Here is a 26,718-nt window from a genome sequence, read left to right as displayed (position 1 = left end):
TTTCTTCTAATCTTCTATGGTTGTCTTTGCTCTCTGAATTTCTGAGAGGAGCAGAATCCATCAAGGTTGATCAAATCACAATGTAGTTGTTAATATGTGTATTGTTATCTTGGTTCTGCTCCTTCCATTCAGCAACAGTTCTTGTAATTCATTCCATGTTTTTTTTCTAGAATATAACCATATATGGTTTCTTATAGCATGGTAGTATTCCATAACATTCAAATACCACAACTTACCAATCATTTGCACCTTGATGGGCATCCCCTCAATTTCCAATTCTTTGCCACTATGAGAAGAATTGCTATGGGTATTTTGGAGTATGTGGGACTTTTCCCATTGTTTTATGATTTCTTCTGGATATATATGTGTAGCAGTGATATTACTAGATCAAATGATATGATCAGATTTATTGCTCTCTGGGCACAATTCCTTACTGTTTTTCAGAATGATTGTATAAGTTCACAACTCCACTTACAATGCATTAATGTCCCAATCCTCCCACAACCTCTCCAAAATTGAATTTTTTTCTTTTTTGTCATCTTAGCCAATGTGAAAAGTATGAGTTGGTAAGTTAGAGTTGTTATAATTTGCATTTCTCTAATCAATAATAATTTGGAGCATTTTGATATATATATATATATATATATATATATATATATATATATATATATATAGCTTTAATTTCTTCATTTGAAAACTATCTGTTCACATCCTTTGACCACTTATCAATTGGAGAATGACTTGTGACCTTATAAATTTTATCCAGTTCCCTATGTATTTTAGAATTGAAACCTTTTATCAGAATCTAGTTGTGAAAATTATTTCCCAGCTTACTTTTTTCCTGCTTTCCTTCTGTTTTATTAGTGCAAATCCTTTTTAATTTAATAGTCAAAATCATTCATTTTGCTATTTATAATGAACTCTAATTTTTTTGGTCATAAATTGCTCCCATTTCCTAAGATCTAACAGATGAAAGTATTTCTTGATTTATTAATTGTTCTGTGGTATCACCCTTTATGTCTCAATCCTATATCTATTTTACCTTATTTTGTATGGGATGTGAGATATGGGTCTATGCCTAGATTTTCCATACTATTTTCCAGTTTTCCCAACAATTTTTGTCAAATAATGAATTCTTATTCCATAAACAAATGTCTTTGATTACTGTAGTCAATTTTACCTTTACTTTTGAAGATTTCTTAATACAATGATCCATCACTCTATTTCTTAACCAACACCAAGCAGTTTTGATGATTTGCAGTTTATAGAATAGTTGTAGATCTGATAGAAATAGGTCACCTTCCTTTACATTTTTTCTGTCTTTTCTCTTGATATTTTTGACCTTTTGTTGCTCTATATGAATTGTGCTACTATTTTTTCTAGGTCAGTAAAAGTGTTTTTTGGTAGCTTGATTGATATTATTCAGTAATTTAATTAAACTCTAAGCTAAATATTCACATTCAACCAAAGTGGAAGCTCCAAGGCAAAAAGACTACTAAAAAAATGAATGTCAAGAGATTAGAGTGTCTCTCCAGGTAGGAACAGTTTGATGTAAACTTGGAGGGAAAACTGAGCCAACACACAGTTGGCAATAGTGGAGCAGAAAATGGGCATCTTTCAGAGCTCTGTACAGCATGGCATTTGCTTATCTGGGCCAGAGCACTAACAAACATCAAGACTGGTTTGATGAAAATGCATGGAAACTAAAGAAGCTGCTAAATGAAAAAGAAGAACTCTACAGATATTAACAGCAGCAATATTTAATCCATTTCTATAAGAGCAGCATATAATTCCATCAAAAGTAAAGTAAAGACAAAGCTTAGAGAGAGGCAGAATACTTGGCTTAATAAGAAGGCAGGTGAAATTCAGTTTGGGGAAGATAGTAAGAAACAAAAATGATTTTATGATGCCCTGAAGGCTATTTATGGGCCAAAGAGCTATGGTACAGCTTAACTGTTGAGTGTTGATGGATCCACATTGGTTAATGATAGGGACATGATCCTAAAGAGATGGGCTTCACATGTCCATAGTGTTCTTAACAGATCATCATCAATCAATGCAGGAGTCATTGACCATTTACCTCAAGTTGAAATCAATCAGTCCCTAGCTAAAGTTCCAACTGAAGAAGAGGTTTTAAATGTCATTAGGCTCCTTTCAAGTGGCAAAGGTTGCCTCAAATATCCATCTCTATAAAGGTAAAGGGAATAGCTTGTCCTGTGACAATCATAGGGGTATTTCATTTTTAATCATTGCTGGTAAGATTCTTTCCAGAGTACTTCACAATAGGCTAATCCTTCGCCTGTAAGATGATTGTCTCTCTGTGAGCCAGTGTGTCTTCAGAAAGGATAGAGGAACAATAAATATGGTGTTTGCTGCCCAACAACTTCATGAAAAGCACTGGGAACAGAACAAGTGCTTTTATATCATCAGTCATGAGGGTTTATGGAAAATTTGTCAAAATTTGTTTGCATGGAGAAGTTCATCAGCATTGTATGTCAATTCCACGAAGGCAGGCATGCCCAGGCTCTGGGTAATGGATGATGCTCTGGAGATTTCCCAATCACAATGTTAAGTGGCACAATGGATAGAGTGTCTGCCCTGTAGTCAGGAGGAACTGAATTCAAATGTGGTCTTAGACACTTGATAATTACCTAGTTGTGTGACCTTAGACAAGTCATTTAACCCTATAGTCTTGCAATACCCTCCCCCCAAAAAAGAGATTTCCCAGTCAACAATGGATGTATCCTCACTCTGATTCTTTTTAGCATGTTATTAAACTATGTTATTCAACACCTTTGCTTAGGTTGAACATGGTCTCAAGGTCAGCTACAACACTGATAGCAAATCCTTCAACTTGAAAAGTCTACAAGCAAAGAACAAAGTAGAGGGATTGTTGGTGCAAGATATTCTGATCCACTCATTCATTAAAATTGTCGTTTAATTTCTAATTAGTTTTTGCTTTATTTTTCTATGTCCCTTTATTATATGTAATTTTTATTGTATCATGATCTGAAAAGAAGGCATGTGTTATTTGTCTTACTGCATTTGATTATAAGATTTTTATGCTCTAGTACATAGATAGTCAAGTTTGGTTTAGGTGCCATGTACTGCAGAGGAAAAGGTATGTTCTTTTCTATTTCCATTGAGTTTTCTCCAAAAGTCTATTATATCTAACCTTCCTAAGATTTATTTGACCTTCTTAACTTCCTGCTTATTTATTTTGTAGTTATATTTTTCTAGTTCTAAGAGAAAGAGGTTAAAGGTCCCCCATCATTAAAGTTTGGCTGTCCATGTCTCCTTGTAATTCACTCAACTTTTCTTTCAAGAATTTAGACCCTAAACCACTAAGTATATATTTTTTTAATAAGGGTATAGCTTCATGGCCTAAAGTGCCTTTTAACAAGATGTAGTTTCCTTCCTTATCCCTTTTAATGAGAGTGGGTTTTTTTTTTTTTGCTTTGTCTGACATGAGGATTGCTACCCCTGATTTGTTTTTACTTTACCTGAAGCATAATATATTTTACTCTGGTCTTTTACCTTAAAACTGTGTATATATCTTTCTGCTTCAAATGTTTCTTGTAAACAACATATTGAAGGATTCCATTCCCATAACCAGTTAAGATTACTAATTCTGTATTTCCTTCTATGCTATATTTCCACATTTATATTTTTCTTTCCTTTCCTTATTCCTGCTCTCCAAAGTTTTATTCCCTTTTCCTATTAACTCTTCTTTTAAAGTATAACTTTAAGTTTATTTTCACTTTTACCTTTACCATCCCTTTTCTCAGTCCCTTCTTCCCTTTTCTTTCCCTTCCCTCCCCCCACTTCTCTGTAGAATAGGATAGATTTTTAAACCCAACTGGGAGTATATCTTATTCCCTCTCTGGGTCTAATCTATTGATTAGAATTTATTCAAATTCACCCTTCCTTCTTTCCTTCTTTCCCTCTTTCCTTCTTTCCAATATAATAGATCTTTGTGCCTCTTGACGTGGTGTGATTTATGAATAAAAGTACTATCAAGGGCAGTTGGGTGGCACAGTGGATAGAGCACCAGTCCTGGAGTCAGGAGGACCAAAGTTCAAAGATAGTACTATCACTCAAGTACTATCAATCAAATTGCCATCAATCAAAAGTTGATTAACTGATTGCTTGATAAGCTCAAAGTTCTATCAATCAAATTGCCATCAATCAAAAGTTGATTAACTGATTGCTTGATAAGCTCAAAGTTCTATCAATCAAACTACAATCACAGGTTGATTGATTGATTGATTGCTAAGCAGCATTGCCTCTTAGTCAATGAGTACTGTCCCCTCTTCTGTTTCATTAGAAATACAATTCTTAATGAAATCAAAATAAATGACATCAAATTTTAGGGTCTTTTCTCCTTACCCCCTTTTCAAGTACTCTCTCTCCATTGATATACAATCCTCATGACCCAAAGCATCATGCAAAGCCAAATCATTTCATGAATGATTTGAATACCCCCAAGATGGTCTCTCCAACACTCCCCCTCTTTAGCTCCCCAAGCATGGTACTTAAACCCTTCTTTTTGAAGTTTGGATTAGGATAAAATCACTTCCTAATCTCTTTTGTGTCAAATTCTTCTAAATAGGTTCCAAGTCTTTGCCCCTACAGTCACTTTTGATTAAATTAACTATGAAGTCTCTAACTACTCTAAATACTGAAACACTCTGAAGGTCCTCTAGAGAGAGTTTCAGGTATGGGACTTACAAACTGATTCAGGATCATAAAGCATAAGATGCCTCATTCATTGAAAGTACTAAGCTCTATGAGCAAGACAGATTTAAAGTAAGTCAAAGGAAATTTGTCTCAAACACAGTGATGAAAAGATAAGAGCTATTCATATTCATATTCATATCCTCTAAATCTAAGCTCTTCAAATATATTCAACTTTTTAATGATCCTACGAGAAATCCTCAAGAGTTACAAGTGTTACATCTTCCCTATAGGATTGTATGCAATTTAATGTTTTTGACTAACATTTGTCTTGTTTTGTCAGATTGGAACTAAGTTCCTCCTCACTCCAGGGCCAAATGTGCCACCTAGCAATCTATGTTCTTTCAATTTTGTTTTGTTTTGTTTTGTTTTGTTTTTTTGGGGGGGTGGCATATGTAGCTTTAATGTCAGTGCAGAGGTTTCACTTAGTGTTGAATAAGGAAAGCTTTGGGGACATTTTGTCGTTTTGCTCTAGCAGATGTGTGCAGTTTTCCCTGATAATTTCCTGAAAGATATTTCCAGGTTTTTTTTTTCTTTGATCTAGGCTTTTTAGTAGCTAATAATTCCTAGATTATCTCTCCTGGATATCCCTAGATTATCTCTCCTGGATATTCCTAGATTATCTCTCCTTTTCCTAAAAGGTACACTATGTTTTCTTCATTTTTTTCAGCTTTTTTATTTTGATGGAATCTTGTAGTCTCATAGATTCATTGGTATCTATTGGTCCAATTCTAATTTTTAGGGTTTTATTTTCTTCAGTTACCTTTTGTGTTTACTTTTCCAGTTGGTTAAATTTACTCTTTGCTGAGTTGTATTCCATTTCAGTTAGTTGAATTGAGTTTTAGTTGACTTAAAATCTTTTTCTAGTTGATTATGTTTACTTTTAAAAGTTAAGCAATCTTCATAATTTTTCTGTATAACTCATTTCTTTTTTTCCATTTATCTCCTACCTCTCTTTATTGGTTTTTAAATTATGTTTTAACTTTTAGGAACTTTTGGATTTGAGTCCAATTCAAACACTCTTGAGACTTCCCTTATAGGTAATTGTATAGATTAAGAAAACAAATGTCCACCCCCCACCCAAAAAAATGTGAAGTGATAGATATATAAATCACAAGATCAGATCCAGAACTCAAATCTAATTCCACACTCTTTTCCTAGGATCTTTTCACCCAAAATACATAATAAATTGGACCTTGTACATAATCCTCAGTGATTATGCAAATTTATATTTATATTCACATTTTAAATTGGAAAACAGCAAAGAAAACTATGATCATTGATATTATTATTCATCATTTTGTTACTGATGAATTATTACAAACCAAGTTATCCATCAGATTCAGAGTCCCTATAGAGATGATAAAAGTAGTTTGTGAGGGCAATTAGGTGGTGTAGTGGTTAGAACACCAGCCCTGAAGTCAGGAGGACTTGAGTTCAAATTCGCGATTGAACACTTAATAATTCCCTAGCTGTATGACTGTGGGCAAGTCACTTAAACCCATTGCCTTGCAAAAAAATAAAAAAAGTAGTCTGAGATTTTTGAAGTAATGACCTAAAGAATATAGGATTTAATGTATTTTCTAAGTTCTGGGTTAAAGAAAAGAAAACATTATATAACTTAGAGTGCATTGAAATCCATCAATTCAAAACAGAACATTTTTCTAAAAGGAATCTTAACCAAAAAATTAACATCACCAAATAACAACAGTTCAGATGCAGTATCACTGAATTAGTGAAAATAGCAGTGAAAATAAAAACAAATTAAAGACATCAACATGTAATGATTGCAAATATAGTACCAACTTGAAATTTAAACACAAGAAAAATAGTTCCATTTTTTTTCTCCTCAAATTTATCTCACTTTTATTTCAGGAAAAAATACCTATTTAAATGATCTTAACAACTCAGATCTTTAATGGAGGTGAATTTTAATATTCAGATTTCTTATTGATATAAATAGGATTACTAGAACTCCTTTTTAGGTTGACAGCCTGGAGAAAAAGCTGAAATTGTATAAGCAACAGAGCACTCTAAAAACTAAACCCATATGTCTTAATATAAAGGAAAATATAGTCTGTATTAAATATCTACTGACAAGTTTTTGATATACAAAAATATAAAATTATAATTAAAATTTTTTCTGACCTTAACCTTTATATGTTTTAACTCAATTAACAATCACTTTTGTAAAAAAATAATGTTGCTTCTGATAGCTACATATAGGAAGCCTAGTCAAGTGCTCACTATATATATGTTATATTTTCCAAATATCAACATTCAAAGAATCAAATTGCCTCTCTGAAACAACAGAACATCTTTTCTAGATTTTTTTATCTTAACAGGTTTCTTTTCCTTGCAACACAATTACCTACCTAAAATATGCCATCACTCTGAAAGCTTTATTTTGACTTTTAAAAAGTACATCCTTAAAAATACCTTAGAATTTCAAAAAAATTCAAAGTTGGGGAAAATTCCATAGCAGTTTTTGAAACTAAAAATATTTTAGAAAACGCTTTCCATTGTTAACTTAAAATGGGAAAATGAAGAGTTTATTTTTTCCCAATATTGTCTGCCATGTTTCTATTGATGTCTCAATTTTCAAAGATATTTTGTCAGTAAACTCAAGTTTTGAAAAATTCAAGAGTATTTCAAATAATAACTGATGTGCTACAACTACAACTAATTTAAATATACTGGTTTCAGTGTCCAAATTATTGAAAGCATCATTTCAAGGTGGAGCTGACCTTTTCAAGTATTTCCTGTTGTCCTGTTGCCATTGACTGCCTGCAGCATTGTTTTCCCTGTTTTCATCATGTGGGGAGGTGGGAGTAGGTTATGGAACTTCTGTTAAGAGAATTAGAAAACTTTTAAAAATAGTATATTTACCTCATCCTGTCCAAAATACAATGAAAAAGGTGTTGGATAGTATGAAATGGAAGTCTTTGTTCAGTGAGTATGAGTCATGTTACCTATGGAAAAGTTGAATGGAAGACAAATAGGTTTGGACAGATGGAAATTGTCTATTTGTAAAACATATATGGAAGGATGATGTAAACAAAGATATGAGTAAATATAACCAATCTCTTCAAAAATTAAAAATTTATTTTCATTATTTTGGCAAATTTGGAAATAATCTATCAATTTATTTGAATGAAATTATGAAGAGTTCATAAAGACAAACTGATCCTGATGTTCTGTTTCTTTTTTAAAAAATATGTGATGCATATATTTTGTTGATAAATATTTTTCAGAATCATGTAACTGTAACCACGTAAACCTTTCATTCCTTAAGATGAACAAGAATTTCTTACTGAATTCCAACACTAAAAAAAAAAAAACTCTTTACAGTTTACAGATCTAAAAATTTACAGATTATCAAATTTATTATGTGGAGAAGATAAGTGCATGAAAAGAGAAATGGGACCACCTCTTAAATTTAACCATCTTTCCACTCTAAGAATGTTAGTTAAAGAGTAAGTACAAATTTGTTCAGATAAAACTCGAGTTCCTCATACTTATGAAATCAAAATGAGTTACACAAAGAAAGAGAAAAGTCAAGGGACAGAAGGACAGCTAAAACCTGGATAGGATAGGTAAAAGGAACAATATTAAACCTTTGATCTAAAACTGCCTCAACTGTCAAATGACATAGTAAGTTGAGTCAGATAAACTGGTTCAACAAAACTAAGAAGAAAAGATAAAAAAACAAACTTCAACTTTGGGAGATGGGGTTTGGTCAAACATATAGCAAATGCTTTGCAAACTAAACTCTTGAAGAATTTAATAAAGCTCTGAGAGCAACTTTCTGATGGTCACACTATCACCACATGTCAGACATAATATGACTTAAATCAGTGTTTTCTTTCTGAAATTGAAAACATCTCTATTCATTATCCAAGATATTTCTCAGAATTCCACATAATGGCAAAGAAATATCAACTTAGATTTCCTTCCAAGGAATACAGGACTTCTCAGTTCTACCACCATATCTTAAATCTCAAACCCTAAGAGTATAGAAGTGGTATATAGGAACTGTTTAGAGGAATAAATGCTGGATTGTTGGTCAAAAATGAGCTTTATTCCCTAATCTACTATTGTAGAGTCAAGCAACTGTATGACCTTGAAAAAAAATTTCTGATAAATGTAACATTTTTTGTCTCTTATATATTGTCTGAGTCATAACATTAGTAACATGCTGACTGAGTTTGAGAGCAGAGCAGAGATCATATAATCTCATATGAGATCTTTGCTTAGCAGTCAGTCTCAATTACTTTAACTTTACAGGTCGACATCCAATTAACTTCATGAATTCAACCACAAAGTAATGAAAGAAGAAAAAATAACTATAAATAAACTTCAGACATAGTTTAAAAAAGACTGATAAACATACTTATCACAATGACAAATGTATATATTAAACATTAATGCCAAGAATCATGTTAAAAATGATACTACAAAGTTGTACAAATCTTTCCTGATTATTTACACATTTGTGAAATAACATCTTAAAATTCCATTTATCTGAATACATTGTAGTATTAAAAGAAATTGTGACTATAATATTCAACAAAAAGTTATTGAATCCAAAGTCTTGTGAAGTATAATACCCCTATATAAATAATGAAACTATCAATAGAGAAATGGGAAATAATAAAATTACACACTTAAAACAATAAGGAAATACTTCTTATATCATTTGAGAAAGATATTTTTAATTATGTGGGGGAAGAGTGGTCAAAACACTTCCAAGTTTAAAAAAAAACATTTTTTTCAATTAAAAAACTACTTCTCAAATTAAACTCTAATATTTGCCTTCATCCACAAAATCTATATATTTAGCAAAAACTAAAGAAAGTGAGCAGAGGTGCAGTCAACATATTTACATTGTATAAGCATTCCTCAGAGCATCCTTTCTCAACAGAAGCTCTCAGAACACCTGGGATGAATGACTCAAAATCACAAAATCTCTCCACATGTCTTTTGTTATTCAAAAAGGTCAAAGAATACATTTTCATAAAGTAGAAGCATGATGAAATTCTCACAGTTATCACCCATCTCTATACCCTAGGAACAAATGTTCAAAAAATTTCCTAGCTTTATTATAGACATAATTCTTTCTCTCATTTTTGTGCTTTTATTATATATGTATGATGATGATGTATGTATCATGTCTAAATTCATTTCTAAGCATATATTATTCAGTTTGGACTTTAAAATACAATGTAATTGAATTTCTCAACAATCATATAAAAAGTTAATCTCAGGTGGTTCATAAGGATAACTTAGTGGCAGAGTGGTTAGAACACCAATCCTGCAAGAAGGAGGAGCTGAGTTCAAATCTGAACTCAGACACTTAATAATTACCTACCTGAATGACTTTGAGAAAGTCACTTAATCCCATTGCCTTGCTAAAACCAAAAAAATGTGTATCTCCATACCTTAACAGATTACAATAAACGAAGAGAACAATGTACACATTAATGATCAACGTTGATGGAAGCAGCTCCTCTAAGAAGTTCAGTGAGCTAGGAAAACTGTATTAGACCAGCTATGGACAATGTTTTTCCCATCCAGAGGAAGTAAAGCAAAACAAAATAAAAAATCCTTCAGAATTCAATGAACACTTTGTAAAAATTATCTCTTATGTATCTCTTTCACTCAATCCCAATTCTTTGTAACAAAAATGACTAATCTGTAAGCATGTTTATCAAAAATATGTATGTATCATATATATGCACAATGCTAATCTGACTGTCCACCACTTAGCGGAAGGGGGGTAGAAAGGGAGGGTAGAAGGAAATTTTGAAATTTAGAAATGCAAGTGTGCATATGGGTGAAAAAAATTAAATAAATGATGAATAGATTATAATAGACAAATGGATGATGGATAAGTGATTACATGAAAAAATAAATATAATAAATAGTCAAGTAATACATATACAACTCTACAGAAAATGGCACATATTTTAAGGAAATAAAAATATAAAGCCTATCATAGATTAATTTTTCTTTCTTTTTTCCTCTTCAAATTTCTAAAATTCTTTGTAAGGATTTCTCATTTGTTGTTATTCCATTGCCTCTCATTTTCACAGAATCTCAGTGTTTTTAAAGGCCTTGCAGGTCAGAAAGTCCAATTTGTAAATTTATAAGAATTCATTCCACAACATACTTCAAAATTGATCTAGCCTATAATTGAAGACTTTTAGATAAAGAGAACTTACTTTATACTGACTCAATCCATTCCTCCTTTACTTAGCTCTCATTATAAGGAAATATTCTCTTTTATCAAGTTTTAGTCAACTCTATCATGACTCCCATCAATGGGTTCAATTTTAATTCTATATATATGTGTGTGTGTGTGTGTGTGTGTGTGTGTGTGTGTGTGTGTGTGTGTGTATGTATGTATGATCATGTCCCAATAGAACCTAAGTTTCTTACTATCCTGTTTGTATTTGTATTTTTCTTGCTTAGTAAAATGCCTGACATGTAATGAGTGCTTGATAAATGCTCTATATATCTTTTACCTGTATCAGAAGCAGAAAAAAAGGTAGCAATGGAGGCATGGATTAAGGAAGAGAGAAGTTAGGTAATAAAGGAAAAAGAAAGGGAAGATTTAAGACAAAGAGGAAGGGGGGGAGGAAGGGGGGAAAGTCTTTTGTTCAAAGAGTTTATATTCTATAAGATGAGTATGTGAGTGTGTGTATTTGTGTGTCTCTGTGTGTGCTGTATGTTTGATGATGGTGAGACTATACATAGATATAAAACACAAAATATATACAAATTTAACATAAAATGATATGGGGAAAACACAGGGGAAGCACTAATAAAGGTACAGTCTCATGTGTCTCCTTTGAGAGGTATTTCAGTTGAGCTTCAAGGGATACTAAGGCTTCCAAGAAGTGAGGACAAAAAGAGAAAGGGACCAAGTAAACAAAAATCTCTCTATGTACTTGATAACCTTTTCAAATCTTGAGGATAATTATTTAAATGACAATATGACATTGTTCACATTCATGCTCTTCTAGTTTATTAATGCATTTCCTAAAATGTGATGCATAATACTGAATACAATACTTTGATGGTGGTGTTATGAGAGGGCAATGTAGTATAATGAAGGAAGTACTGCATTTCAAATTAGAGCATCTGGATGACACTAGACAAATCACCACTTTGGTTCTCATCTGTAAAATGAGATTGTTGGGCTAGATAGTAACTGAAGTTCCTTTTAATTCAAAATCCATGACCCTAAAGCAGGGTATAATAGATCTGGTCCATCTATAGACATAGTCACTAAAGACACATTTGCATGTGGCCTAACATCCCACAAGAATTATGGTATTGTTTTCGTTGAGAATGAGAAGTTAAATATTTACTGAATTTCTGCCTTATATGATTATATCACTATGAATGATACTGAAGAAGAGACATTATTCTCTACTTCCATGCTATATACTAAGGACTTGGACCTTTCCAACTGATTTATATCTGAAAACTTTCATCTCCCCCATTTAGAATAGACTCCTTTAGTGCAGAGATTTCCTTTCTTTGCTAATTGTATCCCCAGCATAACAGAGTGTTTTGCATACCAAAAGTATTAAGAAAATGCTTTATTCAATAATTCTTGCTCAAATAATATGAAAGTATTATATATATATATATGTACATATATGTAACTTCTATTCTCCCAATTATTTTATAAACTTCTTGAAAATAGAAAAGTATTGTTTTAAATGTTTGTATGTTTATTGCCAATGTGATATATATTAGTTATTGATTGTCAAATTGAACCAATGGAAGTAGAAAATAATCACTCTGAGTTATACTGGACAGGATTTATGCTGAACAGAGAAGACCAGAGACTTAAGATTCTTCTAGTAACTTTAAAACAGTAACTTGATGCAATGATTAAATATATTAGTCTAGTCTTCTCAGGGTCTAACTACAAGAAAATCTAAGCATCATTTCTTTCTATCTATAAAAGAGGTATATTAATGATTCTCTGCAATATTGTTATTGAAATATTTGATAATTTTTTGCTTTAATATTTATGTAATATTTCTTAAATTAAATTATCAAATTCTAAAAGCTATTCAGGATTACATATTTAGGATAATTACTGTTATCAAAAATAACATGTCTTAATATTGTGCTTTAAGGTTTACAAAGACCTTATATTTTGTCATCTCAAAACTATTTAAGGGTGGTATTATTATTATTATCTGTATTTAAATATGATGAAACTTAGGCTGAAAATTGTTGAATTTCCCAGGATATCAAAGCAAGAGACTGAGGAAATTTTGTGCATCTTGTTTAAATTAATTCACTAATTTCTCGAAATTTCATTCTTCATACATAGGTAAAAATTCAATTGAGAAAACTGAAGAAAAAGAAGTTAGTAGATAAAGTTAGTGTGTTAGCAAAATTTCCACCTGGTCTCTTTTCATGCAAATTATACCACTAATATTGAGTTGTTGACTCTCTGGGGTTACCACTAGGGGCTATAGAAATAATAATGTGGGTACCTAGGTTCATAAATGTCAGCTCAAAAATCCCAATTAGAGTGCTTCCCCCCCAAAAAAACAGTCAAAAGTTCTTCAGCAATCCTTTGGCAAAAATATTTATTCTAATGATAATGTGAAAAGAAAAATTACAAATCATTTCCCCCTAGCACCAGAAGCACAGGAGAATAGACATTAACTTATTTTAATGTAAATAACACATATGACCAAGTTAGATTCTTTCTTTTAGGTTCCTCACCAAGATATCTATGAATCACAACACTGTTCAGTTAAAAAGATCCTCACATGCCATATAATTTGGCTTCTCCAATGAATTGACATCTCAGCTATGCTTTTCATATTTACATTAGATGAGAAAATTTATTATTGAGTTGAGTTGAACAAGTCACTTGTTAGCTATGCTGGCTCTGTAAAAACTTTCATCATTCCTAGAGCTCACTCAGGAAACAACTTGACAGGGGCTGCCAAATCAAGCACAACTGGCTATTCTGCCATTGATCATCAGCTGTCATTCTTACCTTAATAGACTGCTGTTGCTCTGGGCTCTTATCAGGGTGCATCTTCTCTGACATATCAATTAGCTATAGTCCTATGTTTACTATGTGGTGGGTCAGATTCAGTGTCAGTCACAGTCTTTTTCCATTTTCAGATAGTAGCTGGGCTATATCATACATACATACACTATAGCTGGAGTATTATCATGTTCTTTTTAGCTGGAATGCCATATAGCTCATTCGGTTAGGGAAATGGTACTTAATAATGAATCCTGCCCTTTGACACTTTGAATGTCTCAGCTCAAATGATGTATACAATATCTATTAAGATAAAGGAGAGAGCTGGCTCTCATCACCAAATTCAGTCATTTTTCTCTACAATAGTCTCTGGGGATTTTAGTATTCTAGTGGATAGGAACAGAATAAGGTATCTAATGGACTGGAGGGTCCACTCATGATCTTTCTAAACTCTTCATAATCAATTAAGGTATTGAATTGAATTGATGTCTCCCTTATGAGGCTTGGGTTCTAAGGTTTCTTTCCCCCTTTAATTTTTCAATGACTTTTTTAACTTTTGAAAGTCTTGAGTTTTTGTAAGATTCAGTGAAACATTCTTCTTAAAAATTATTCTAGAATGTTCCAGGTGACAAAACATTAAAAATACTTGTATCTTTATAAAATTTCTAGTAAAACTTAAAATCCCTAATTTACAAAATAGTAACATCAAACTTTTGATGTCTAGCATATATTATACAAATAATCAACCACTGAGTAAGAAAACAATTGCTATTTTTTAAAAAAATAATGTGTGTATACATAAACATACACATGTGATTCATATATATGTATCTATTAATATAAACTTGCATATATACTTGCATATATGATGATTTCCTTGACCATATTTTGATTCTTTGATTCTAGATGCATTTAATAAACTTATACATGTCCAAATATATGAGTTCCTGCAGTCATAATGTAAATTATATTTTCATCAGAATTGTTATAAGACACTTTCATGAAAATTGACCATATACTAGAGCACAAAAACTTTAAAATCAAAATAATGAGTGAATCAAGCAGCAATTAATATAAATAATAATTATGCCCAAGGAAATGATAATACTGAGACATCATATCAAAATATAAGGGATATAGGCAAGGCAGTTTTGAGGGGAAATTTTATATCTCTAAATATCTATATGAATAAAATAGAGAAAGAGGAGATCAATGAATTGGGTATGCAAATACAAAAGCTAGTAAAAGAACAAATTAAACATCCCCAATTAAATAACAAACTAAAAATTCTGAAAATGAAAGCAGAGTTTAATAAAATAGAAAGCAAAAAATATATCTCATAAAAAACTAAGTTAAACCTATTGGCTTTATTAAAAATCCAATAAGATTGAAAAATCTTTTCATCTGATTTAAAAAAAAGAAAAACAAGAAAATTACAAAAATCAAAAATGAAAAAGTGAACCGTGAAAAAGGAGGAAATTAAAGAGATAATTCAGAGCCACTTTGACAAACTGTATGCCAATAAACTGGATACTTGGGAGAAATGGATGAATATTTTTCCTTTTATTTTTTTAAGAAACATTTTATTTATTTTCAGTTTTACAATTTTTCCCCTATTCGTGCTTCCCTCCCCCAACCCCCACAAAAGGCATTCTGTTCATCTTTATATTAATTCTATGTTATACATTGATCTCAGTTGAATGTGATGACAGAGAAATCATATCCTTAAGGAAGAAATAAAGTATGAGATAGTAAAATTACATAATAAGCTATGGGTTTATTTCTAATTTAAAGGTAATAGTCTTTGGTTTTGTTCAAAGTCTATAATTCTTTCTCAGGTAACAGATGATATTCTCAGTTTCAGATACCACAAAATTGTCCCTGATAGTTGCACTGATGGAATGAGGAAGTCCATTAAGGTTGATCATCACCCCCCATGTTGCTGTTAGGGTGTACAATGTACTTCTGGTTCTACTCATCTCACTCAGCATCAGTTTATAAAAATCATTCCATGCTTCCCTGAATTCCCATCCCACCTGGTTTCTAAAAGAACAATAGTGTTCTATGACATACATATATCACAATTTGTTAAGCCATTCCCCAAATGCAGGACATTCACTGAATTTCTGATTTTTTGCCACCACAAATATAGTTGCTATAAATATTTATGTACAAGTGATGTTTTTACCGTTTTTCATAATCTTTTCAGAGTATATACCCAGTAGTGGTATTGCTGGATCAAAGGGCATGAACATTTTTGTTGTCCTTTGGGCATAATCCCAAATTTCTCTCCAGAAAGGTTAAATGAGTTCACAGCTCCACCAACAATATATTAGTGTCCCAAATTTCCCCCATCCCTTCCAATATTGATCATTGTGCTTTCTCCTCAAATTGGCCAGTCTGAGAGGTTTGAGGTGGTTATCTCAGTGATGCTTTAATTTGCATTTCTCTAAAAAGTAATTATTTGGAGCAATTTTTCATATGACTATAGATTGCTTTGATTTCCTCAGCTGGGCCAAGATGGCGGAGAGAAAACAGGCACAGTTCCAAAGTCTCCTGATCTTTTTCCATCTATCATGAAATAAACCTCTTAACAGAAATCCGAACTGCAAAACCCAGATAGAAAAGCCAGGAGAAAGAACATCTACCTCAGGATTTGTGTCCTGCAGCAGCATTGGAGGAATTCCGGGGTGGGGAAGTGAGCCTGGGCTCAGAGGGAATATCAGCTCCTGATCAACCAGATTAGCAGCTGAATTGGAACCAGGAGTCTCAGGGCCTGAGAGCCAGACCTGTTGGATCATCTGTGGGCCTAGACAGCAGGGCTTGAGTCAACTAGGGAGCAGAGGCTACTCTGGTCTGAGGCACTCTGAGTCCAAGCCTCCATTACAACTGAGGCCTCTTCCCTGAGCAAACAATTACAGACTACTTCTGCCTCAGGCCCAGGTGTGTGAACAGATAGAACCAGCCCAGCTGACAACAGATAGAGGAATAACCTCAGGCCAGGGTAAGGCACAGCATTGATTGAAGGCAAAAGAATTCAATAGCTCCAACTCCTCCCTTCAAGCAAAGGGAGAAGGCCTCAATCAAGGTCACAGACACTCCAGAGAAAGCAACCAGTTTCACCTACTGGCCAGACAGAGAAAATGCATTCTGTGAGTAAAGCCTTTAGTGATCCCAAGCCCCTGTGAACAAGGCGCTCCCCAACTGAAAGTCTTAGCAAAATGAAGAAGGGTCAGTGTAAAGGTGGATCCATAGAAAAATTCTTGGAAGGGAAAGAACCTAACTGAGAGAGACCTAGAACCTCTGAGGAGAATACAATATGGTCTTCAGCACAGAAAGACTTCCTTGAAGAAATAAGGAAGGAGCTTAAAAATCAACTGGAAAATGTGGGAGAGACAATTAATACCTTGCAACATGAAAACAAATCCTTAGAAAATACAATTGGACAAATACAAAAGGAGAATAAATTTCTTCACATCATCAAATGGACAAATAAAAAATGAGAATAATTCTCTCATATCATCAATTGGTAAATGCAAAAAGGAAATAATTCTCTCAAAACCTCAATTGGTCAAATGGAAAGCTCTTTCAAAAGTAGAATTGACCAATTGCAAAAGGTTAATGGAAACTCCTCCTTAAAAAAAAAGAATGGAGTCTGTATAAACTAATGACTACATGAGACTGTAAGAGCCAGTGAAACAAAATAAAAAAATATAGAAAAAACAGAAGAAAATGTACAATACCTCATCAACAAAACCACTGACCTCATGAATAAATGGAGGGGCAACCTGAGAATTATTGGACTTGCTGAAAACATTGAAGAGAAAAAAGCCTGCACTTAATATTACAGGATCTGGTAATGGAAAATTGCCCTGATATAATGGAACCAGAAGGCAAAGTAGTCATTGAAAGAATAGATGGGGGCAGCTAGGTGGCGTAGTGGATAAAGCACAGGTATTGGAGTCAGGTTCAAATCCGGTCTCAGACACTTAATAATTACATAGCTGTGTGGCCTTAGGCAAGCCACTTAACCCCGTTTGCCTTGCAAAAACCTAAAAAAAAAGAAAAAAGAAAAAAAAAAAGAAAGAATACATGGGGGTGGCTAGGTGGCATAGTGGATAAAGCACTGGCCCTGGAGTCAGGAATACCTGGATTCAAATCTGGTCTCAGGCACCTGAAAATGAAAACACCAATGATTGTTGTGGCCAAATTCCAGAACAATCAGATAAAAGAGAAAATCATGCAAGCAGCAAGAAAGAAACAATTTAAATATCAAGGAGCCAAAGTAAGGATCATGCAGGACCTGGCTGCATCAAGTATTAAGGGATCAAAGGGCCTGGAATGAGATATTTCAAAGAGGAAGAGATCTTGGAATGCAGCCAAGAATCTACTGTTCCAAAAAGCTGAGCCTTCTCTTCCAGGGAACAAGATGAACATTTAATGAAATGGAAGAATTCCAAAAATTCCTGATGAAAAGACCAGAGCTAAATAGAAAATTTGGACATCAAACAGGAGGTTCAAGAGATACATGAAAAGGTTAAAAAGGGGGGGTGGTGGTAAAAAGAAAATAAATTGCTATCCAATAAGTTGAACAGGGCTATATCCCAGCATTGGGAAAATAGATGCGCATAAATCTTGAGAAATGTAACTCTAAGAGAGAGAATATACCTAGCCAGAAATGATGGACATTCATGATCTATCCATCAGACTGCTATCTAATGGGATGTAACTGGCTTTAACCACACTTGGGAAAAGGACTCTAATAACTCTCAAGAATTTTAACTCTTATTAGACAGAATGTACTTAGCTAGAAGTGAAAGATACTCAGAATTTTATATAACTCAGATAGAATGATCTAAAAAACACTACCTCCTTAAAAGGGGGGACAGGAAAGAGACAGGAGGAGGGAAGGGATTGAATGGGGTAAATCTCATTACACTAAGAAGTACAAAATACCTATGGTAATAGAGGAGAAGAAAGGAGCAGATGAAAAATACCCAAATCTTCTTCTCATCAGACTTGGCTTAAAGTCAAACTACACATATTCAGTTAACTGATAAAACATATAACCTTTCAAGTATTAAAGGGGAATAGGGGAGGGGGGGTAAAGGGGGAACTAACAAAAGGAAGGGAAGGGAAAAGGGAAAAGGAGAAAAAGGGGAGGGGTGACATAGGAGGGCAAACACACTAAAGAGGTTGGCATTCAGAAACAAAATACTGGGTAATATGGATAAAGGGGAGAAGGGAAAATACAAACAGAGGGAAGATAGCATGGAGGGCAATAAAGAATTAGTAATCATAACTTTGAACATGAATGGGATGAACTCTCCCTTAAAACGTAAGTGAATAGCATAGTGGATTAAAAACCAGAATCCTACAATATGCTGATTAAAAGAAACTCGTTTGAAGCAGAGAGATACATATAGAGTAAAGGAAAAAGGTTGGAGCAAAATAGAGTTTACTTCAGCTGAAGTAAAAACATAAATAGGGGTAGCAATCCTTATCTCCAACAAAACAGCAGGAAAAATAGATAGCATTAAAAGCTATAAGGAAGGAAACTTTATCCTCCTAAAAGGTACCATAGACAATAAAATTATTTCAATACTGAATATATATGCACCCAATCAGATAGCATCCAAATTCTTAGAGGAGAAGCTGAAAGAACTACAGGAAGACATAGACAGCAAAACTCTACTCGTGGGAGACCTCAACATCCTGCTCTCAAATCTAGATAAATCGAAAATAAACAAGAAAGAATTTAAAGAGGTAAATAGATTGTTAGGAACTTTAGATATGGTAGACTTATGGAGACAACTGAATGGGGATAGAAAGGAATATACATTTTTCTTTGCAGTACATAGAACTTATACAAAAATTGACCATGTACTAGCACATAAAAACCTAATGATCAACTGTAGTAAAGCAAAATTAAGGAATACATCCTTCTCAGATCATAATGCAATAAAAGTCATATGCAATATTGGGCCAAGGAGATATAGACCCAGAACAAATTGGACACTGAATAACCTCATTTTACAATATGAGTGGACCAAAAAATAAATTATAGGAAGAATTAACCATTTTACCCTAGATAACTCTAATGATGAAACAACATACCAAATCTATGGGATTCATTCAAAGTGACACTCAGGGGATATATTATAGCTTTAAATGCTTACATGCATAAATTGGAGAAAGAGTAAATCAATGAATTAATCATGCAACTACAAAAATTAGAGAGAGAACAAATCAAAAATCCCCAATTAAATGCCAAATTAGAAATTCTAAAAATTAAAGGAGAAATTAATAAACTTGAAAGCAAAAAACGATTGAATTAATAAATAAAACCAAAAGTTCGTATTATGAAAAAAGCAATAAAATTGATAAACTTCTGGTCAATTTGATTTAAAAAAAGAAGAAAACCAAATTGCTAATATCATAAATGAAAAAGGTGAACACACCACCAATTAGGAGAAAATTAAAGTAATATTTCAAAATTATTTTGCCCAACTCTATGCAAATAAATTTGATAATCTATGTTAAATGGATAAACATTTACAAAAATATAACTTGCCCAGGTTACATGAAGAAGAGATTAAATACCTATCTCAATCCTATCTCAGAAAAAGAAATTCAACAAGCCATCATTGAACTTCCTAAAAAAATCTCCAGGGCCTGATGATTCACAAGCAAATTCTACCAAATATTTAAGGAACAATTTGTTCCAATTCTATATAAATTCTTTGGAAAATAGGGAAAGAGGGAACTCTGCCTAACTGTTTCTATGAAACCAATATGGTGCTGTTACCTAAACCAGGAAGAGTTAAAACAGAGAAAGGACATTATAGAACTCTCTCCCTGTTGAATGTAGATGCAAAAATCTTAAGTAAAATCTTAGCAAAATGAAAAACAACACGTTACCAGTAGGATAATACATTATGATCAATTAGGATTGATTTCAGGAATGCAGGGTTGGTTCAATATTAGGAAAACTGTTAGTGTACTCAATTATACCAACAAAAACCCTATCAGAAAATATATGTTCATTTCAATAGATGCTGAAAGAGCTTTTCAAAAATACAGCATCCATTCCTACTAAAAACACTAGAGAGTGAAGGAATAAATGGACTATTACGTAGAATAATTAGCAGTATCTCTCTGAAATCATCAACAAGCATTATATTCAATGGGGAGAGGCTAAAAGCATTTCCAATAAGATCAATGATGAAACAAGGGTATTAGAAATATTAGCATCAACAATTAGAGAAGAAAAAGAAATTGAAGGAATTAGAATTTGGAAGGAAGAGAGAAAATTTTCACTCTTTGTAGATGACATGATGGTCTAACTAGGTAATCCCAAGAAATCATCCAAAAAACTACTGGAAACAATTACCAATTTTAGCAGAGTTGCAGGTTATAAAATAAACCCTCATAAATCCTCAACTTTTATATCTATATCATCTATATCTATATCTATATGTATATCTATATCTATATCTATATCTATATCTATATCTATATCTATATCTATATCATCTCTATCTCTATCTACATCATCTCTATCTCTATCTCTATCTCTATCTCTATCTCTCTCTATCTCTATCTCTACCTCTATCTCTATCTCTATCTCTATTTATATCTATATCTATCTATATCTATATCTATCTATATCTATACCTATACCTATATCTTTATCTATATTTTATCTATATCTATATATGTATATGTATGTATATATATATATATATATATATATATATATATATATATATATATATATATATATATATATATATATATCTAGCAAGATACAGCAGGAAGAGCTAGAAAGAAATATCCCATTCAAAGTAACCTCAGACAATATAAAATACCTGGAGTCTATTTTCCAAGACAAACTCAGAAACTTTTTGAAAACAGCTATAAAACACTTTTCACACAAATTAAATCAGATTTAAATAACTGGGCAAATATCAACCACTCATGGATAGGTTGAGCTAATATAATAAAAATGACAATTCTACCAAAACTAAACTACATGTTTAGTGCCCTACCAATCAAAATTCAAAAAATTACTTGAATGTGTTAGAAAAAATTGTAAGTAAATTCATATGGAGAAATAAAAAGTCAAGAATTTCCAGGAACTTAATGAAAAAAGTGCAAAAAAGGTGGCTTAGCACTACCTGATCTAAAATTATGTTATAAAGCATCAGTCATCAAAACTTTTTGGTATTGGCTAATAAATAGAGTGGTGGACCAGTGGAATAGACAAGGTGAAAAAGTAGGCAATGATTATAGCAATCTGCTGTTTGATAAACCCAAAGAATCTAAATATTGGGATAAAAACTCCCTCTTTGATAAAAACTGCAGGGGTAATTTTAAGTTAGTATGGAAGAAACTTAGGTTAGACCAACACCTAACACCCTGTACCAATTTAAGATCCAAATGGTTACAAAATTTAGACGTAAAAAACAGTACTATAAGAAAATTAGAAGATCAAGGACTAGTTTACCTGCCAGATCTATGGAAAGGGGAGCAGTTTATGACTAAGGAAAAGTTGGAGAACATCACCAAAAACCAATTAGATGATTTTGATTACATTAAATTAAAAAGCTTTTGCACAGATAAAACCACTGTAACTAAGGTCAAAAGAAATGTAGTAAATTGGGAAATAATCTTTACAACTAATGATTCTGACAAAAGACTCATTTCTAAAATATCACAGAACTGAATCATATTTTTAAAACAAAAAGCCATTCCACAATTGACAAATGGTCAAAGGATAAGCAGAGGCAATTTACAGATGAGGAGATCAAAGCAATCTGTAGCCATATGAAAAAATGCTCTAAATCATTAATTATTAGAGAAATGCAAATTAAAGCTTCTCTGGGGTATCACTTCAAACCTCTCAGATTGGAAAATATGACCAGAAGGGATAATGATCAATGTTGTAAGGGATGTGGAAAATCTGGGACACTATTACACTGTTAGTGGAGCTGTGAACTCATCCAACTTTTCTGGAGAGCTATTTGGAACTAAGCCCAAAGGGCAACAAAAATGTGCTTACCCTTTGAGCCAGCAATACCTCTACTGGGTCTATACCCTGAAGAGATGAGGGAAAAGGGTAAAAACATCAATTGTACAAAAATATTTATAGCAGTCCTGTTTGTGGTGGCAAAGAATTGGAAATCAAGTAAATGTCCTTAAATTGGGCAATGGCTTAGCAAACTATGGTATATGTATGTTATGGAACACTGTTGTTCTATTAGAAACCAGGAGGGACTGGATTTCAGGGAAGCCTGGAGGGATTTGCATGAACTGATGCTGAATGAGATGAGCAGAACCAGGAAGAGAATGTATTCCCTAACAGCAACATGGGAGTGATGATCAAACTTGAAGGACTTGATCATTCCATCAATGCAACAATTGGGAACAATTTTGGGCTGTCTGCAAAGGAGAGTGCCATCTGTATCCAAATAAGGAGCTGTGGAGTTTGAACAAATTTCAAGGACTATTCCCTTCAATTTAGGGAAAAAAATAGATATCTTGTCTGATCTTGTTACCTCTTAGACTTCTTGTCTCTTCTTTAAGGATATGATTTCTCTCTCATCACAATTTGGATCAATGTACAACAAGGAAACAAACTAAAGACTGACAGATTGCTCTCCGTGGGGGGGGGCAGGGGGAGGGAAATAAGATTAGTGGGAAAATTGTAAATTTCAAATAATATCTTTAATAAAATAAATTTAAAAAATACTACCTCAGCTGAAAATTGTCTTTGCATATCCTTTGACCATTTGTCAATTGGGGAATGGCTTGTTTCCCTGAAAATTTGAATCAGTTGACTTTATATTTTAGAAATTAATTATTTGTCAGAAATACTAATTCCAATAATTGTTTCTCAATTTACTACATTTATTTTGATATTGATTACAGTAGCTTTGTCTGTGTAAAAACCTTTTAATTTGATGTAATCAAAATTAACTGGTTTGTTTTTAATGATGATCACCATCTCATCCTTGGCCATAAATTGCTTCCCTTTCCATAGATCTGACAGGTAAACTACACCTTGATCTTCTAGTTTGCTTATAGTATTGTTTTTTATGCCTAAATCCTTTATCTATTTTGATCTTATCTTGGTATAGAATGGAAGGGGTTGGTCTAATCCAAGTTTCTTCCATTTGCCCAACAGTTTTTATTAAAGAGAGAGTTTTTATTTCAATAGTTGGACTCTTTGGGTTTATTAAAGTACTGATTACTATAATCATTTCCTGCTATTGCACCTAGTGTATTTCACTGATCCACAACTATATTTCTTGGCTACTACCAGGCAATTTTGAAAACTGATGCTTTATAATATAATTTAAATCTGGTAAGGCAAAGCCACCACCTTCTTTTTCACCTTTTGTCATTGAATCCCTGGAAATTCTTGACTTTTTATTTCTCCATATAAATTTACTTACAACTTTTTCTAACTCATTAATGAAATGTTTTTGGAATTTTGATTGGTAGGGCATTAAACAAGTAGTTCACTTTTGGTAGAACTGTCATTTTTATTATGTTAACTCGACCTATCCATGAACAGTTAATGTTTTCACAGCTATAAAATCTGATTTTATTTGTGTGAGAAGAGTTTTGTACTTATTTTCAAAAAGTTTTTGAGTCTGCCTTGGCAGATAAACTCCCAAGTATTTCATATTGTCTGAGGTCACTTTGAATGGCATTTCTCTTTCTATCTCTTTCTGCTGTATCTCGTTAGTCATATATAGAAACATTGAGGATTTATGAGGGTTTATTTTATATTCTTCTATTCTGTTAAACTTGCTAATTATTTCTAGTAGTTGTTCAGATGACTTTTTTGAATTCTCTAGGTATACCATCATGTCATCTGTAAAGAGTAAGAGTTTTGTCTCCTCCTTCCTTATTCTAATTCCTTCAATTTATTTTCCTTCTCTTATTGCTGAGACTAACATTTTTAATACAATACTGGATAGTAGTAGAGATAATAGGCATACTTGTTTCAACCTTGATGTTACTGGAAATGCCTCTAGCCTCTCCCCATTGACTATAATGCTTGTTGGTAGTTTCAGATAGATAATGCTTATTATTCTAAGGAACAAACCATTTATTCCTAGACTCTCTAGTGTTTTTATTAGGAATGGGTGCTGTATTTTGACAAATGCTTTTTCAGAATCTTGATATAGTGATATGATTTCTGATAGGTTGTTATTGAAATAATTAATTATACTAACAGTTTTTTCTAATATTGAACCAACTCTGCATTCCTGGTATAAATCCTACTTGATCATGACATATTATCCTAGTGATAGCTTGTAATCATTTTGCTAACTTTATGTTTAAGAATTTTTGCATCTATATTCATCAGGAAGGTAGGTCTATAATTTTCTTTCTCTGTTTTAGCTCTTCCTGGTTTAGTTATCAGCACCATATTGGTGTCATAGAAAGAGTTAAGGAGAGTTCTGTCTTCCCCTATTTTTCTAAAGTTTATATAGAATTGGAACCAATTATTCCTTAAATGTTTGATAGAATTCACTTTGTGAATCCATGTGGCCCTGGAGATTTTTTCTTAGTGAGTTCAATAATGGTTTTTTGAATTTCTTTTTCTGAGATAGGGTTATTTAGATTTTTAAATTTTCTCTTCATTTAATGTGGGAAACTTATATTTTGTAAATGAAATGAATATTTACAAAAATACAAACTGCCCAGATTAACAGAAGAGGAAATAAGTTACTTAAATAACACCATTTCAGAAAAAGAATTTAAAAAAAAAACAATAATAACTCCCAAAGTCAAGTATTCATGGCCAGATGGATTTTCAAGTGAATTCTACCAAACATTTCAGGAACAATTAATTTCTATTATACATAAACTATTTTAAAAATAGGAGAGGATGGAGTTCTGCCAAACTCCTTTTTTGACGTCGTCTTGATGCTGATCCCTTAACCAGGAAGAACAAAAACAAAGAAAATTTTAGGCCAATCTCCCTATTGAATATTGATGGAAAGATCTTAAATAAAACTTTATCAATGAGAGTATAGCAAGTTATTTACAGGATAAAACACCATGATCAGGTTTGATTTATACCAGGCAGGCAGGGATATTTAAACATTAGCAATACACTCGATGTAATTAAACATATCAATTGTAAAATCATCAGAAATCATATGATTATCTCAGTAGATGCTGAAAAAGCCTTTAGTAAAATACAACATCCATTCCTATTTCAAACCCTAGAAAGTTTAGGAATAAATTGACTTTTCCTTAAAATAATAAATACCATCTATCTAAAATATCAACAAATATATTTAATGGGAATAAACCTGTAGCATTTCCAATAAAATCAGGGGTGAAACAAGCATGCCCATTATCCCATTACTATTCAATATAGTATTAGATATGCTAACAATAAGATAAGGAAAAGAAATTGAAAGAATCAGAATTAGCAAAGAGTAAGCAAAACTTTCATTCTTTGCAGATGATATGATGGATTTCCTAGAGAACATGGGAAATTCATCTAAAAAACTCCATTAAACAATGAACACTTTCAGCAAAGTAGTAGGATATAAAATAATCACACATAAATCATCAACATTTCTATATATGAAAAACAAATCCCAAGAGCAAGAGACAGAAAGAGAAATTCCAATTAAATAGCTATAGCAAACATTAAATATTTGGCAATCTACCTCTCAAGACAAGCCAAGAAACTGTTTGAACACAAATATAAAACATTCCTCACCCAAATAAAGTCAGATCTAAATAATTAGGAAAATGTCACATGCTCATGGTTATATATTTATTATAATAAAATGACAATTCTATCCAAATTAAATTACTTATTGAGTGCCATACCTATCAAACTACCAAATAACTACTTTACTGAGCTAGGGAAAAAAATAGTAACAAAATTCATCTGGAGCAAGAAACAG

At 32.5% G+C, this 26,718-nt stretch overlaps 1 protein-coding gene across 4 annotated transcripts in view; it reads right to left on the bottom strand.

The window, feature by feature from the left end:
• PRR16 (proline rich 16) overlaps nucleotides 1-26,718 on the bottom strand; it is a 490,313-nt gene that overhangs the window by 280,034 nt on the left and 183,561 nt on the right. The window contains exon 2 of one of the 4 annotated variants that reach the window (XM_074200521.1): nucleotides 7,485-7,584. The exons of the other annotated variants lie outside the window; for them this stretch is intronic. Within the exon in view, the coding sequence (XP_074056622.1) occupies nucleotides 7,485-7,517 (33 nt within the window). The 5' untranslated portion in view covers nucleotides 7,518-7,584. The remainder of the gene's footprint in view (nucleotides 1-7,484; nucleotides 7,585-26,718) is intronic. 4 annotated transcript variants of the gene reach the window in all.

The sequence above is a fragment of the Macrotis lagotis genome, chromosome X (genome assembly GCF_037893015.1).
Source record: "Macrotis lagotis isolate mMagLag1 chromosome X, bilby.v1.9.chrom.fasta, whole genome shotgun sequence".
Classification (NCBI taxonomy): Eukaryota; Metazoa; Chordata; class Mammalia; order Peramelemorphia; family Peramelidae; genus Macrotis; species Macrotis lagotis.
Note: the sequence above shows the minus strand (reverse complement) of the source record. Positions and strands in the feature narration are given on the sequence as shown.